Source organism: Tigriopus californicus, chromosome 11 (assembly GCF_007210705.1).
Source record: "Tigriopus californicus strain San Diego chromosome 11, Tcal_SD_v2.1, whole genome shotgun sequence".
NCBI classification, from domain to species: Eukaryota; Metazoa; Arthropoda; class Copepoda; order Harpacticoida; family Harpacticidae; genus Tigriopus; species Tigriopus californicus.
In genome coordinates this window covers 1,193,580-1,209,263 of record NC_081450.1, presented here as the reverse complement: position 1 = coordinate 1,209,263, position 15,684 = coordinate 1,193,580, and the positions used below count along the sequence as shown (strand labels likewise).

The 15,684-nt window shown below is 42.1% G+C and overlaps 4 protein-coding genes and 1 long non-coding RNA gene across 7 annotated transcripts in view; 4 read left to right on the top strand and 1 right to left on the bottom strand.

Moving 5' to 3' along the window:
• LOC131890745 (transmembrane protein 45B-like) lies at positions 1–6,341 on the top strand. Of its 3 annotated transcripts, none has more exons than XM_059240155.1 (4): positions 1–139; positions 221–782; positions 2,046–2,138; positions 5,576–6,341. In XM_059240155.1, exons 2-4 carry the CDS (start codon positions 261–263, stop codon positions 6,236–6,238), a joined length of 1,278 nt encoding a protein of 425 aa, XP_059096138.1. In that variant the 5' UTR covers positions 1–139; positions 221–260; the 3' UTR covers positions 6,239–6,341. The 3 variants fall into 3 exon arrangements, with proteins under 3 accessions (XP_059096138.1, XP_059096137.1, XP_059096139.1); XM_059240156.1 differs by having other exon boundaries at positions 25–165; XM_059240154.1 differs by having other exon boundaries at positions 16–782.
• A 1,883-nt stretch (positions 6,342–8,224) lies between these two features.
• Positions 8,225–9,958, top strand: LOC131889911 (glutamate receptor ionotropic, delta-2-like). Its single transcript, XM_059239135.1, has 2 exons — positions 8,225–9,405; positions 9,463–9,958. The coding sequence occupies exons 1-2, from the start codon at positions 8,402–8,404 to the stop codon at positions 9,956–9,958; spliced, it is 1,500 nt and encodes a 499-aa protein (XP_059095118.1). The 5' UTR covers positions 8,225–8,401.
• A 153-nt stretch (positions 9,959–10,111) lies between these two features.
• Positions 10,112–12,675, top strand: LOC131889910 (extended synaptotagmin-2-B-like). Its single transcript, XM_059239134.1, has 3 exons — positions 10,112–10,378; positions 10,443–10,733; positions 10,792–12,675. Exons 1-3 carry the CDS (start codon positions 10,229–10,231, stop codon positions 12,649–12,651), a joined length of 2,301 nt encoding a protein of 766 aa, XP_059095117.1. The 5' UTR covers positions 10,112–10,228; the 3' UTR covers positions 12,652–12,675.
• A 265-nt stretch (positions 12,676–12,940) lies between these two features.
• LOC131889914 (uncharacterized) lies at positions 12,941–14,443 on the bottom strand. Its single transcript, XR_009374250.1, has 2 exons — positions 14,308–14,443; positions 12,941–14,082 (listed from the first exon to the last, which is right to left on the bottom strand). It is a non-coding gene; the product is annotated as an uncharacterized LOC131889914 (long non-coding RNA).
• Positions 13,869–15,684, top strand: part of LOC131889913 (venom allergen 5-like) — a gene marked incomplete in the record, with an annotated part of 2,120 nt that continues 304 nt past the window's right edge. The window contains 5 exon segments of the mRNA XM_059239136.1: positions 13,869–14,019; positions 14,384–14,595; positions 14,680–14,825; positions 14,895–15,093; positions 15,437–15,648. Coding sequence (XP_059095119.1) covers positions 13,953–14,019; positions 14,384–14,595; positions 14,680–14,825; positions 14,895–15,093; positions 15,437–15,604 — 792 coding nt within the window.

Below are 15,684 nucleotides of genomic sequence, written 5' to 3'. Positions count from 1 at the left end.
AGGTATCTAGAGGAGACTCGTTTGCTTTGGTAGCGCTCAGTTGCTGAACGGAAGTCGTGGAGAGGAGATCTCGGATAATTACGCTCATTTCCCACTCACCAGAGATCCGTCGTTCGTTGAGGCTAATAAGTTGGAAATTGTGAGAAAACGAGAATGATGACGCAGGTTTGTGAGGCGTGTTATCATTCACCATGAACTCGAGTACGTGTTGGCATTGCAGTTTGAAGTCCTATGAAGTGTCCTATTTGAGTGCGGAGGTCATGCATCACTTCGTGGGTTACATCCTCCCGGGAGTGATCTTTTCGATCTTGGGACTTCGCTGGGCTTCCCAATTGATCTGGGAATGGACACAGCAAGTTATTGTGTCGGAATTCCAGATCCTGGGCTTACCTGTGCCGCCCAAAAGAAAAGGGTCCTGCTGTCGAGCCGCTTTCTCGTTGCCCTGGGAAGGGATCGTCAAACTGATCTTGACCGGGTTGGGCATCATGGTATCCGTGATTGCGGCCGCACCCCAACAACAGGATAGTGAATACGTCACCAACATCCGATATGCCACGATCTACCTGTTCTTTGCTTTGTCTGGTCTAGTGGACATCCTGGTGTATTATTGTGGTTACTCAATCCTTCCCGAGGGTATCCAAAGCATGAGCCTGAGCTTGTCCTTCATTGTAGAGGGCGTTTTGTACGCTATGAGGCTTCGATTTGAACGATATTTGGAGCAACAAATTCATGTCCTTCTTATTCTGGCTATATTTGCCTGCTCGGTCTCCTGCGTGCTTGAGGTAACAAAAAAGATTATCATTTGTAATAATAATATATGTAGAGAGACTACAGATATTGAATACGAAGCATGAATAGAACAAAGGCTTGGTCGGCCGTTTATGCAAAAAGTGGAAGAGTTACGTGATCAATTGATCTCGTCTTTTGATTCTCTGTCGAGATCAAGAAGTTGCTCAATTGTACAAAAAATGATTGCCCGAAAGCCAAAAGAAAATTCAACAACCTCTATGAATCGAAAACCATGGGGAGTGAATTTCCATTGACCATCCCTCGACGATTGAGGAACCTTCAAAAAATGTCTATTATGATTCCATCCATTCTTCTCCTTTTAATGTCATCTTCAATTACCCACAGCATTGGTATTTCAATGCTCACAAGCAATCCAGCTATAATTAGTACTTTTTCGGGTTTGATGAGGCTTTCAAGTTGATTTCATGTGATTCTTTTCTGTTTGCTTATCTTGCTCTCAGATCATTTATCATACATTAAGCCTCTCCTAAAACTGTTTGATTAAGCAGGAAATCAAAGCAAGGTTATTCACCTAATTAGAACAAAGGCGAGCGGTCAAACAAAGACCGACTGACGATCGAATAGGATATCCCAAGTGACAACGCCCATCCTCATCCTGTTATTGGATAGACGGTGTGACATTTCATCAAAGAAACAACAAACCTCCGCAATATTGAAAATTTTCCTTCCATTGACTGACTCTCAACATAAGAACTAAAAGTACATACACAATGGTGGGAGTGAAGCATTCAAGACCATCAAGAGAGAAGTGGCTCCGCCTCCATGCTAAAATAGACGCGATTGAAATGTAGATTAACAACTCATGATGTGACAATTCCCAGGCTTTTTTGTCAAGTCGAAATTGGTAGTCGTGAAGAGTCCTTCAAAATGCTGAGTGTCTAAAGATTGACAAAGATTGTCTGGGTACTCTCGAGCATTGGGTTTGAACACTTCAAAGAACATTTCTCTTTGGGCTTGTTGTGCATGAACTTTGGAGCTCATGAGGATTTTTTTTTTCAATTATTGTACAGGGTAGCCTCGAGATCAGAAACCGATACGTCTCCCTCACATTACGAGGCTAGCAAACCCGCCATAAATACCTGATTTGACTATGATGAATGGTGTCTCGGAGAGAATGTGGCGAAAGATCAAGATGACGAGTAAATTGCCCGTAATGATAACGTGGAAGCTCGGAATATAAATCTTGTGAAAGCGAAAACTGATTTCCTCCTCCTCCGTGTGTTTTGGAATTGCAGGTCTTGTACGACAACCGTCTCGTCAAATTTTCTCGGGCCTATCTCTGTATTCTCCAAGGTACCTGGCTCATCCACGGTGGGTGCATTATGCAGGTAAGAAACGACATGGCCATTGCCTCACTGGCTCGTGAAATTTTAGCATGATAGGGGGTTACACATGTTGTGAATTTGTTCATTCTACTGAGATCACCTACAGTACATATAGTACATAATGTACAGTTTCTACATACATGAATAATCCACAAAGATTTGATTTGGAGGAAAATCAATATACAACAGGGACATATAAGCAGGGGTAGAGAGATGGCATCAGCAATATTTGTGGGATGGTCGCAATTTTATTTTCATTTTTGTGAAGGGAATATAAAAGTAATAAGTTTAGATTAAAAAACTCATGAGAAAGACTTATGAGGAAATTAATGAAAAAAAACTCATAATAAATAAGCCTTCAGAAATTAAACTATGGCATTATATTACCAAACTTAAAAGTAACAAATTAATTCCAAAAACAGCTTTTTTGGCTCAAATCTAATCTTTGTGGAATGTAATGGGTAGAAATGTGACATTTCAGAGGTGCAATATTATATGAAAATTCCGCTCAAGGATGAAAAAAAAACATGGAATTGTAATTTGATCCTTATAAGTGACCTCATATAAATATATTCTGGCATCGTCAGACAATGGTGTTGATAGCACCGAATAGGGACTGACTTTACAAGGATATACAGGGTGCGTGGCATGCGGCGTTACACTTTCAATAAGAATCAAACGATTGATCCAGCTTAGAGAATACTCAACCAATTGCATGAAACTCGGAATTTGGATGGATTGGGAGGCCCATCGTATTATCTATCCAACTCAAATTCCATTGACGTTTTAGTTACTTTGCAAGACGAGGTCGGAATCGGCCAACAACTTCAAAGTTTTTGAAAGTGTCACACCGTATGCCTCGCACCCTGTATGGCATGGACAGAAATGATGGTTATTCTTGTACCAGATCCCATGCATAGTACTGATGTTAAAGTGCTATTAATGAAACGATATCATCACCTGATGACTCACGTTTTTTTTTTTTTTTTTTTAAATATATATTCTTTTCGGGTTTGATATACCGATACAGGAGAATGAGTTCCCCGTAAGTCACAATTGATAAAAGATTTGGTCACATAATGCGTTCGAGTTTGCCGCTCTAGGGCACCCTTGAACGAAAGGCTGGTCTGGGATGGTTGATAAAAAACGATCTAAATGTCGCTTAAAACTTAACAATGGATCATCTAGTAAATAGAATCGTCGAAGTGAGCATGGTAGCAGATTATAAAGGGTGGGTGCTCGGTTTAGTACAAAACAGGATTTTAAGGTCTTCACCAACTTTTTATCTGATGGGTTGAAATTAAATTTGATTTCACACGTGATGCCTCGTCTGTCACTTACGTTATACTTCATTCCCGGGTTAGGACAAAGTGCATGGAGACATTTAAAAACATAAAGGATTAGGTAGCGTTCGTACCTACACTGAATACTATATAATTCAAGGGATTGAAGTCTTTCCCAATAGCTTAAGTGGGACATGCCTGCAATATATTTTGTAAAACTTCTTTGTACTTTTTCAATCTTATTCAGCCCCCCTACATTCATTGGCGCCCAGATTGGGGAAGCATATTCTAAATGCGGTTGAACAATAGATTTGTTTAGAGTTTTCATAGTATAAGCGTCTCTGGATTTGAAAGTTCGGTATATCCAGCCACAAGTTTGGTATGCTTTGGTCACTTTCGATTGGATGTGTTCTTCAAATTTACCGTTATTTTCAACTATTATTCCAAGGTCTTTAACGGAGCTTACTGATAAAATGGGCATCGTTCATGTTTGTTTTCCATTTCTCAGTAGACACTAAATTCGATCTGTTGTGTCGTTCCAAATTGACTCAGAGCTATTTTTCGCCTCATTCGATGTGACAATCAATATCAAATTTCCTTTCAATCACCACTCTTCCATCATGGGTTGGACTGATACCCATTCATAATTGTGACCCTCTTTGGGGTTTGTGACGATGGACGACTGATGAGAGAATGGAGCACATCTTGAACTCCAGCTTCCATTCCATCAGAGAGACCAGAGCAAAAACAGTCTCATCCATTACGTCGACAACAAAAAGAGAGAACTCATCTGGCAGCTCACCCCGAATTTCAGTTTCCATTCAAACCTTGGCATCCAAGTAGTTTTGGCTGGCACCTTTGGACGTTGGAGGGTTAAGAAATAAGCGTCCAAAATTGGCAAATTTCAATTTTTGGAGAGTTGCCCCCGGGAACAACGATGATGATCATTGCCTTAAGGGCACTCAATCTTGAGAGACCTTTACCTTCATCGAAAACCTGGACTTGAATCGCTCACTTGGCTGGTTTGGGATGGCTAATGCCTTTTAAAAATTTTCTTAGCTCGTGTGTTCTTTTGAAATCGAAGGAAACCGAGACAGATACGAGCAAAGATAGCCTCCAGAGATTGAGTAGGCTTGCTTGGCAGACGGGTAATTAAACTTTGCGTAGGATGGATTGATCAGCTCACAATGAGAAATATGGAAATGATTTCGGAGCTGGATCGCAATCGAAAACACCATCTTGCTAAGTAGATATGAAATTGAAGAACACCGTGTCAATGTTTCGAGGTTTTGAGTTGGCACCAAACATTTGGCAAGAGCCTTAACCCCGTAATTGAGAACAGATTATTTGCATGATTGCAAACTTTCCACAGTGAGATCGAATTTGTCGAGCCGAAAGGCAAACCGAGAAAAAACATGGCTCATCAACATTGCTTTCTGCATCATTGAAAATATTTTAATGGCTCAAAAAACGCCAAGATAACTGTTTCCTTCAGCTGCCTTCCATGAAAAATGAAATGCAAAAGCGTTGCATATATAATGACTTAAAAGCCATAAAAACTTTGTAGATTGACCGCCATTAGACAGATTTGAAATCTTAATCGATACTTGAGTTTTACAAATCAAAAATCTGTCAAGCGGATCTTACTTAACGAAGAAGAAGACCCATGTCAGTTTGCCGAAAAAAAAACTATTTAGGGACATGCTGCGAACTGAAAAATGTGTGTATTGTGCATTGCTTTACGTTACCATAACAGCTAATATTGCATAATATTTTGTAACGTTTTGAGAACGACTCACAAAAACTAGGAATTCTTACCCTCATGCCCAGACCCTAAATCCATTTTCTTGCAACCTAAATACCCTTAATAAATATCAAATCAGCCAATGCTTTCTGGAACATTAAATGTTCCATCTTAAAATCAAGTTTGCCACTAAATGAATGATGATGAAATGCATATTGCCCTTCGCAAACACTAGTAACTCAAGGACCGGCTCAAACCAGACCCAAAGCGTCCAAATTTACATACATATTAAATGCTCAAAATTTAATTTATTTTAATCATTGCCACTGATGTAAACCTGATGTAAACGAAAAACGAGAGAAAGTCTCCAATGTTACCCCGTTTTTTGAAATGGATTTAACTTGCTGTTCCAGGGGCGAGGCTCTTCGCCAGCGCAAACTTATCCCGACTCATTGGAGTGGGTCTCGATTCTCTTCAGTTGGCACGTGGCCGGGAATTTCATTCTTTTCGTGGGCAGTCTGTTGCTAGCCAAGCAAGTGGCTCTCTCCGAGTCCTTCGATTGCTTGGGATGCTTGGCTCCCGCCAACATCCTCTCGAACACATCCACTCCCAGATCGAACTCCTTCAACTCACCGGCCACGGTTCAGACCAACGCCTCTCCCAGTCCCACTTCTGGGGCCCATTTGAAACGCCCTCAGACCAACGGGTTGGTCCCACCCTATAGTTATATGCAAACCAAGCAATTGCCACCTCCACCGGCGACGAATGGGCCGGACCTGGAGGCGGGGCAACATCATCGCTATAACTATCCCCATCAGTTTCAGCCCGTGGAGGAAATGAGTCGGGCTTCTTCCGCTACGCAGAAGGAGTTGGAGAGCTATCAACCCCAGGGAATCAACCATCCCCAAGATTTAGCCGGGTTCCACCCTCGGGATGGAGCTAGTATGGCTTCCAGACCGATGATTGTTGAGGCGATACCACGGGATAACGTGATGATCAGCGAGGAATACCGAAGCCTGGCCAGAGAAGCCAACCATCAAGCATCGTTCAAAGGCAAAGAGAGCAGCTTGATTTGAGGTTGCAAAGCCATTGGAACGATGTCAAAATTACCAAAGACTCAAAACCGTCATTATCGTTGTTCAAGAACGTGTAATATACGAAATATACAATGTGCTAGGATTTTCGTGCTGCTTGAGAATGTCTTTTAATCCCCAAGTATTCATTACAAAAATATGTTCTCCAAGTCTTTTGCAAAAAGTGGGACGAAAAATTGTGAATGAAGGGATGAAAAACGAAGACAGTACGGGGCGGTTTATAATAATTGGGGCTCTTCAAATGCAAATATGTAGTAACTCATGAACGACTTGAACCAAAACGATCAGAATTGAAATACTGATTGATACATCAATTATGAAATCGAGCATCAAATCTAAGGTGTATCATCCATAAACTTTATCTACACATCTAATTTGAAAATGATTCATGATATCAGATATGCATACAAGCTAGTCAGATAAAACAGTGGTAGTTGCTACAATTACTTCTTCTCCCAAATTTGTCGAATAGGGAAGTAGGTTTTTTACTCAACAAAAGCCCAAGGACGGTTTTCAACATTCCAGACCACTCAAAAAATGGGAACTGTCTGGAATGGTTATCCACCCCAAACAGACTCAATTGCCTTCAGGAATGATAGATAAAGCAATTCAGGGAATATGCTTTGAAAGTGATAGTGTGAAATAGAAGTATCTTTGCCAACAATCTGCTCGATCTGAATTTGCTTGGGGATGGTGGACCTGTGAAGGCCAAGGTTGTGGGTGATTAAGCATTTGCTTTGTGCATGGTTCTTGATGACATTTGAGTCTGTTTTGGGGGTGTTGGCCCTTCCTTTCCTTGGTCCATCTTCCAGACTTTCCCCATTTTTATGCGGTCTTCAAATCTAAAGGTAATAATAATCCTCAAGCTATTTCCGCTCTAGAAAATTCCGCGTGAAGAAGTGTGGTGATTTTCACTCTTTTACCTGAAATTTCTTTTATGGATAGTGCAACAGAGGAATTTGTTGTGAAAAAAGCTACTAATTATCTTTTACATACCTGAGGCCTCAAGAGTGGAGGCCTCAGGTGGCACAATTGACCTATGCAAGGATGAGAAAAACCCCGTGATGTCTCCGTCAAATAATGAATGCTATATCGGGATACATCTGATTTTTTAAGGATTCAATAGATTGATGTCCACCACTGTAAAAAAAAACAAAAAGTTAGGAATTTCTTGAATATGCACAGTATTCCCAAGACTACTAGCAATTCTTTTCTCAAATATTATGCTGATAGGAGGCCCCTCTTTGTCCCACATAATGATTCAATTTGTTACAATTTCTTTCCTTCCCGATTTCTATGCTGAATATGTGCGTACTATGGCGTTATGTGTCAATGAAATTAGACTATTTCTAGGACATAAATATTGAACTGAAACATTTCAATTTGCAATCTTCAACGACAGGAACCTTCTACATGTCATACGTGTGCCAATATGGTCCAACACTAGAGTGCCTGAATTTCTCTTGAAATGAGAGCCCCCTTGTGGAAAGGATAATTGAAAATGAAACCGACGCTATGAAGATATGAAAGACCTGACAGCCTTGTTTGACTAGCATATTGTCAGGAAGCATATAACTTTTTGAACTAAAGCGTTTACCTCTGGTGTGTAACAGTAATGGTTTGCCACGGACACTTTTTTGAATTAATACTTAATTGCCGTAGTCATTTCGGCACACAAATGGGAAACTGCAAACCGGTATGCGCAAAACTAAAATGTTCCCTAAAAAGGATAAATATAATTGGCAGTGAGGCGTTTCTTCACCAGAGGGGAGATGTCTCTGTCAGTTCTCTACTGGCCATTCAAGTACCTTTTCTCCTTGGATCGTCCTTAATCAGCCCTAGCAAACTCCAATATCGAATGCTGTCAAAGGATTGAACCAATTTAACCTACAACGTTCCTTCGTTCCAATATCACAGTATTCAAGCCTCATTATGAACATAAACTCATGGTTACTAATCCTTGTATACTCTACGATTGCTCAAAGTGACATTGAAAGATTGGCAAATATATTGCTAAAAGCCAGAGTACAAGATATTTATGTGGATCAGCCCCAGGTTTGGCCTTTTCGGCGGCATTTGTTTAAGGCATTACCTTGGCCTATATCGGTGAATCAAGTGAGATCAAACATCAAAGAAGGTCTAGTAATGAGAACGTCGGAAATGGAATCGCTATTGGATTCTTCAGGAGGGACCAAGAAGCCTCTGATCCTGATGATAAGCCCACAGAACCAATCGTGTCCTAGATTGGATCAAAAGATATACTACTACGAAACCTTGAACCATTCACTGACTGAAGCATATTGCTGGCTTGGAAACAAGTATCGATCTGAATTGGATCCGGATACAAACGATCTAAGTTTCATTCTTCATCGAAGATCCAATTTACGGGGAATGAAATTGAAGATTCTGATCGAGATTCAAGAGCCATATGTCATCTTTGAAAAGACATCTGAAGAGAAATTCCAAACACCTAGTGGGTCATGGATGGTACCTGTCGCACACAGTGTTCCCAAGGGCCTATTTATTGATTTGATCGTCATGTTGTCTCGAGAATTAAACTTTGAAATTGAGTGGACAACTCCCATTGAGCGGAACTTTGGAGTGCCATTTCCAAATGGAACCTCCACCGGAATGATCCGTATATTAATCCAAGGAGAGACAGATTTGTCAGTGGCTCCATTTACTGCCACATTACCGAGGTTTGACGTGGTAGATTACCTCATCCCTCTGGGTTACGAAACTAGGGTCATTTTAGTTAAGCGGTCCACCACCGAAGACATAAATTGGTCTCTTTTGGGAAGTCCCTTCCATCGACAATTGTGGATCATGCTAGTCGCAAAAGCCATCATTTTCATTGGCTTGATGGTCATAATGCTGATTTTGTACCAACGGAACGACTTGACCGTCCAAGAGGTCTTGACGCAGTCGATTGAGAATGCCTTTAATTATCTGGGGTCAATTTTAGGCAAAATGGTGTTCCAAATTCATTTGGAAAAACACGCGGCGGTTAAGATTGTGATATTTTTCCTTTTTATGGAGGGAAACATCATATTCATGGCCTACAGGGCTTCTCTCACATCCGAGCTGTCGGTGAAAAGCTACGCCTTGCCTTTTAATGATCTGCCCTCCTTATTAGAGTCTGATTATCAGTAGGTCTTCCCAAGGGACTAAGTAGACAACTGCTAAATAAGAATCATTTTTTTCAGGCTCATCATGGGTCGCGGAGGGGGTCTTCTCCTTCATTCGTTTGAATCCGCACCAAAGGACAGTCTATTGGGACAGATATATACCAAAAACCTGAACCGAGGGGACGGAACCATTTTTAAAGAGTCCCAAACTGCTATAGAGCACTTGATCAATGGCAATGCTTTGGCCCTTATTACAATGATTGAGGAGAATACTTTACATCCCTGTAAAATGACGGTGGCTTGGCAAACCCAATATCCAGACTGGGTCTCAATGCTCTTGCCCAAACACTCGCCCCTCAAGGATTTGTTTAATTTCAAGCTTCTGGAGATGAAGGAACAAGGAATATTAAGGTTGCTCGAACAAAAATGGTCGCAAAATAGAGTGGTCTGCTCTGAAGATCCGTTTTCTGGATTGGGAGTGGAGAAGATGATCGCATTATTCAGTTTCTTGGTTATGGGCTTCTTCATGGCCATTGCCATATTTGCTCTTGAATGTGGAACAACCTTGAGATAATCCAGATTGGGTCCATTGATATGATGTCTAATAGATCAATGTATTTGATATGCTAGGCCAATCAACTATTAGTCACCTTTCTCCCTGTTTGGAGGATGTGAAAGACACTTGTACACTGATGTTATGTATTGCACCGTAATGTAGGTAGAAAAACACCTGTGGTCTTTTTAGCCTTTTTTGATGTGGGTCTGAGAAGTCAAAGACGTAAGTGACAAAGCCATAAGCAACACCTTGTTCTCATTCTTCTTGCCTTTGAACTCAGCCTGTAAAATGGCCACTGAGGAAGAAAAGGCTTTGACCGCAAACCTTTTGAAAGACCACACAAAAGAGAAGGCCAAAGCCCAATTTGATAAGCTTACAAACATTGTTCAAGGCTCCACTGCACAAGTCAAGAAGACCACCCATGACATGGCAGAAAAGGTTAGTAGAGTCAGATCGGAGAGCAAGCTTGAACACTGATCTAAATTCTGGGTTTCTTTCGAAGGCCGAGGATTTGAAAGAGAAGACGAAGAAGACCATCTTAGGAAGACAAGAAGAAAATGATGACTCAGTTCCCTCTCAAGATGAGATTCATGACCCAGAGGAGCCAGGGCGAACCAAGAAGAGCAATCTTCCCAAACCGACCAAAAGACAAGTGGTCGAATTCATCAGTTACATATCTGTTTGCATCTTAGTGTATATCTTGGGCTACATGCACTACACTTTTTTGTTGATATTCATTCCTGTCCTTCTTTACGTAATTTATGTCCACCAGAAAGTGATCAAGAATGAAAAGGTAATATTGTGACTAGATTTGTTACAGTCCACCCAAGGTGTAACGCCCCGATTTTCAGGCTCTGTTATTCAAGGCCATCTCAGAGGAAGGCGAGGAACATGCTTTGAGGGCCAGACTCAAGGAGTTCCCATCATGGTTCAATTTTCCTGATGTCGAAAGGGTTGAGTGGATCAACGAAATGGCCAAGATTTTCTGGCCGCACATTTCAGATTATGGAGACCGCATCTTAAGACTCCAAGTTGAGCCTGTGGCTCGAGAGGCCTTGGAGAAATACAGACTTTGGGGCTTCAAGTTCCGCCAAATCCAATTCGGACGAATGCCTCCCCGAATTACGGGAGTCAAAGTCTACAACACGAATAACCGAGAGGAAGTCATCATGGACTTGGACGTGGAGTACTTTGGTGATGCTGATATATCGATTTCTCTTATGAGAATCATTGCTAGCGTGGGCGATGTTCAAGTGGAAGGAAAATTAAGGATCATCTTGAAGCCTCTTATTGGCGATGTTCCAATTGTTGGAGGGATCCAAATGTTTTTCGTAAAGCCACCCTTGATTAACTTTGACCTTGGTGGGGTGGCCAGTGTTTTGGATTTCCCCGGTTTGAATAGCATGCTTCGAGAAGCCATCCAGGATCAAATCGCACAAAGGATGCTGATACCGAACAAGATCGCCATTGTGCTCACGGACAAGGTGTCTGCTGAAGAGTTGAAGATGCCAAGGCCCCTAGGAGTTATGGGGATCAAGGTCATTGAAGCCAAGAATCTGATGCAAACCGATTCCAAATTCGAAAAGATTGATCCTTATGTGGTGATACAACAAGGGGTTCGAGAAAAAAGGACCACTGTTGGGAGTGGACGAAACCCGTCTTGGAATGAACTTCTGGAGTTCCCCATCGAGGTCCCTGAGAGTGAGGAGCTACAAATTGTGCTCTTCGACCGGGATAAATTTAGTGACGATGATTTCCTCGGGCAAGCCAGAATCAACGTGAGTGTTATTGTGAAAGAACACATTTTGGATTCCTGGGTCACTTTGGACGGAGTTGAGAGTGGGCAAGTTCGGCTCAAATTGTACTGGCTTCCAACCTCCAAGAACGAGACGGATTACAGGGCATCCAAGGGAAGCAAACATTCCAGAGCCATTCTGATGTTCTATTTGGACTCTTGTACGTTACGACCAATTTATGGGATGAATCAAGCGATCAAACTGAAGATATCCGTCGGGCCCGACGAGAAAGAAAGCTCAACCGCCATTGGCACCAAGTATGTGTTCCAACAAGGCTTCACTTTCTTTTTGAGCGAGGTGGACGGTGAGATCCTGCATATCAAGGTCATGGATGCCGAGGATGATGATAACGTACTGGTCCTATACAACTTTTCGGTGGCACAATTACAATTAGAGGAGCAACTAGGACGCAAAACACAAACCTATGACTTCCCAGATGGCAACGGCTGGATCAAATTTGCCATGCGACTGAAGTACCTAGTGACCCCTTCAAAAAGTGCCCGAGATCACTTTGTCATGCAAAGAGCATCCAATGTGGCCGGAGTATCAAAGAAGTTTGTGGAAGGAGCTGCCAGGAACTTTGGCAGCCGCACGTCTGGTTTGGCCAAGGGTGTGGGAAGTGGAACCAGTTCGGCAGTCAAGTCATTTGGAACAGCCACATCTGGAGCCATGAATTTCTTGAAGAAGTCCCCTCGTGTCCCACATAAGAATGGCGAGGCTTTGTTGGAGACCAACTTGGATGAGGATAACGATACGTTTGACAATGACATACCTAAGGGCAAACTTCCAAGCACTTATGTGGCAGATCTTGGGGGAAGTGAACCAGATCTGGAACATCTGGACGACACGGATAAGCGCCAAAATGAAAACGTCCGCCGTCGACTGAGCGATAATTTTCGATATTTCAAGAAATAGAAAAAAAACATTTCGCTTTATAAATGATCGTAGGGCACCACCCTTTCTGTTAATATATCCCTTCAGACTCTTGGAGCCAAAAAATGTGCAAAAATATTTTGCCCCAGATTATAAGTTTCCAAGTGCCCAAGAGCATACGAATAGGGGATTAGAAGTGTCATTTGATTTCAACCTTCAAATCTCGCAGTGTCCAGATCCAGTGAAGTTGATTCCAGCGCTATTATTGACCAACCGCCTTACATTATAATGATATATTGGATGCCGACAAATTTGGGATTACACTGCAACATTTGATCAAACAAGTCATGTCAACATTTATTTCCTTTTCCGATAGAAATATTTGAGAAATTGAACGAATTATGAATACGTATACAATAACAATAAAAAAAGACGTATTGCGAACGGTGTAGACACTTTTACGGTAACAGGTTGACAAGAGCCAAATTTGTATTCAAGATTATTATCTTCCGCATAATCTTGGTCATTGAGTGAAGGATTCCGTAATGCCATTCGTAACAAGGACAATCTAATCGACGGGGAAAGGAAACGGGAGCAGGTGTTTCTGGTAGGGCGAAACGAGTAATGAATCAATCATTACATGGCCTGGCAGTAAGTTATTTGACTTTTCCATAAAAGTGTACCCGAGCGGTCTAAGAAGTAGGACAAACACGTCAAGAATCTTCTCCCCAGGCGTCGTGGGTTCAGGTCCCAGTGCTGAAAGTTAAACTTTAAGAGGAGAAGACGTGACATACTTGCTCAAGAACTTTCATAGTATGAGAGATCCCTGGTTTAATTCTCCTTCCCGACCTTTCTCTACAGGACACTTTAAAACGCTAGCCGCACCCGCAGACGGAGACCGGAGAACCAATCTGATACTGTTACGACACAGCCTATATGTACGCGACATTGGACGATGTGATGGGCACTTCCAACCCCTCCGATCTTAGCATCCACCGATGAAAAAGAAGGTCCTAAGATTAAGAAGACAACAAAATAATTAATCAAACATAAAAGGCTGACACTCAATGCCCAAAAACGCATCCAGGCAATACCGTGTGTCATTATCACCCCCAACTAAGTCTAACGTCAAGTCAGCACTTTGTTCCAACACAAGTCAGTACTGAGTTCTCGGTTGGATCGTTATTTTGCACTTAAACATGCCAAATGAGGTGGCGAAAGTGTGTGCCTCTGATGTGGCTAGGTTCAAGCCGCAAATTAGCCCCTTAATTGGAGGGAAAACATTTGTGTCAGGGCTTTAAATAGCCATAGTCCAAGCTCAAATCATCAGTATCTCCGTCGCCATGAATCCTTCAATAACCCTCTCGTTGTTTCTGATCACTTCCGTGTCAGCGCGGATCTTCATTGATGGTAAGTTTGCAAAAGAAGTAGCCAAACCGGAATCCCTCTACTCATGATGTCCACTTAGACTCACTTAGTTATCGACATTTTTGGGTAAACGTTATTCTCCACCGATTAGTTGGCGGTGCTACTTTTGTAAATCTTAACCTGACCTAATCTAACCTTACCTAACCTAACCCAACCTAACCTAACACGATATTAACACCCCTTAAAGTCTCTATCTAAACATTTTAACATTTGGCCACAAATTTAAAAATGAGCACCGCCAACGAATCGGTGGAGAATAACGTTTATCACATTTTTGGGTATGGCTGGGACTCTTGCCACACTGTTTGTACCGCGTATAAACTGGTTAAACCTCTTGTCTCATTAGAACGCAATGCTAGCCCACTCAGCCTTGGAAACTCTCCGTCTGCCAATTGGTACCTATCCCGTGAAGACATGTGTGGCAAATATGGGGGAAGCCACGACATGTGCTTGCCAGAGAAGGGGAAGGCTTGCGGCGACAATGCCCAAAACAACATTGGCTTTACAGCTGCGGAACAGGCGGATATTTTGAAATTCCACAACGAATATCGAAGAAAGGTGCGGTTGTCTAGACTCGAGGAGAAAGAATAGGCGGATCTTCAGAGCGAATTTGATAATAATATATGCATTCTCCTTGATCAGATTGCTAAGGGTCTGGAGACTGGCGCCAAGGTGACTATTCCGCCAGCGGCGAACATGAGAGCCTTGAAATGGAATGATAATCTTGCCACAGTGGCGCAACGTTGGGCGGATCAATGCGAGTTCAAACATGACAAGATGTCAAATAGGTGAAGCTTTTGAGTCACTTTAGCATGAGTCAGTGTCAGTTTCAATGACGAGATGACTTACCTTTGAAGGTTGGCCCCGCCTTTTGATACTGTTGGACAGAACATATTTATTGCCATGAGTTCCAAGGACACGGACGAAGTTCCAACCAAACGAGGCATTGATGGGTGGTATTCCGAGGTCAAAGACTTTGCCTCTGACGTGGGTTCCTTTTCGTTTACTCACGAGACTGGCCACTTTACCCAACTAATCTGGGGCGACACCGCAGAGGTATTAACATTCTGTGTATCTGGGAACAAGCAAAGGAACATGAAATATTCATGCACCTCTGATGAGGTGTCCTTTTTTTATGTGGTCCTTTCAGTTCTGACTGGCCCAAGTGGTGAGTTAAGTATGAGTTGTTTTCGCAAACCCATTGTTAACATTTTGTATCTGGAAGAAAATTACTGCGAAGCCTTCCAATTACTTGGAATAACGGTTTTAGTTTAGCTCAGCTCTGATACTTGAGGGGGGAAAGACATCCTACGCCATACTTCCTGTCAATTGCGGCACATCAGGATATGAAATGATGTAAGGCCTAGTTGCATATATTTTTGAGTTGTTCTATCTTCAGGTTGGTTGCGGATATACAAAATGGCTAGATGGTGCTGATTATACGAAGATGGTCGTTTGCAACTACGGAGAGTCTGGCAATTGGAAGGGCGAACCAATGTACAAACAAGGAGACCCTTGCTCTAAATGTCCGTCGGGCACCAATTGTGATGATGGAATTTGTGCCTAAAAATATTGTTGAATGATTGAACTTGCTTTAGAATATCCGTCATCCACCCCTGATCTTTCGCATTTGTTAGCCAAAATAGG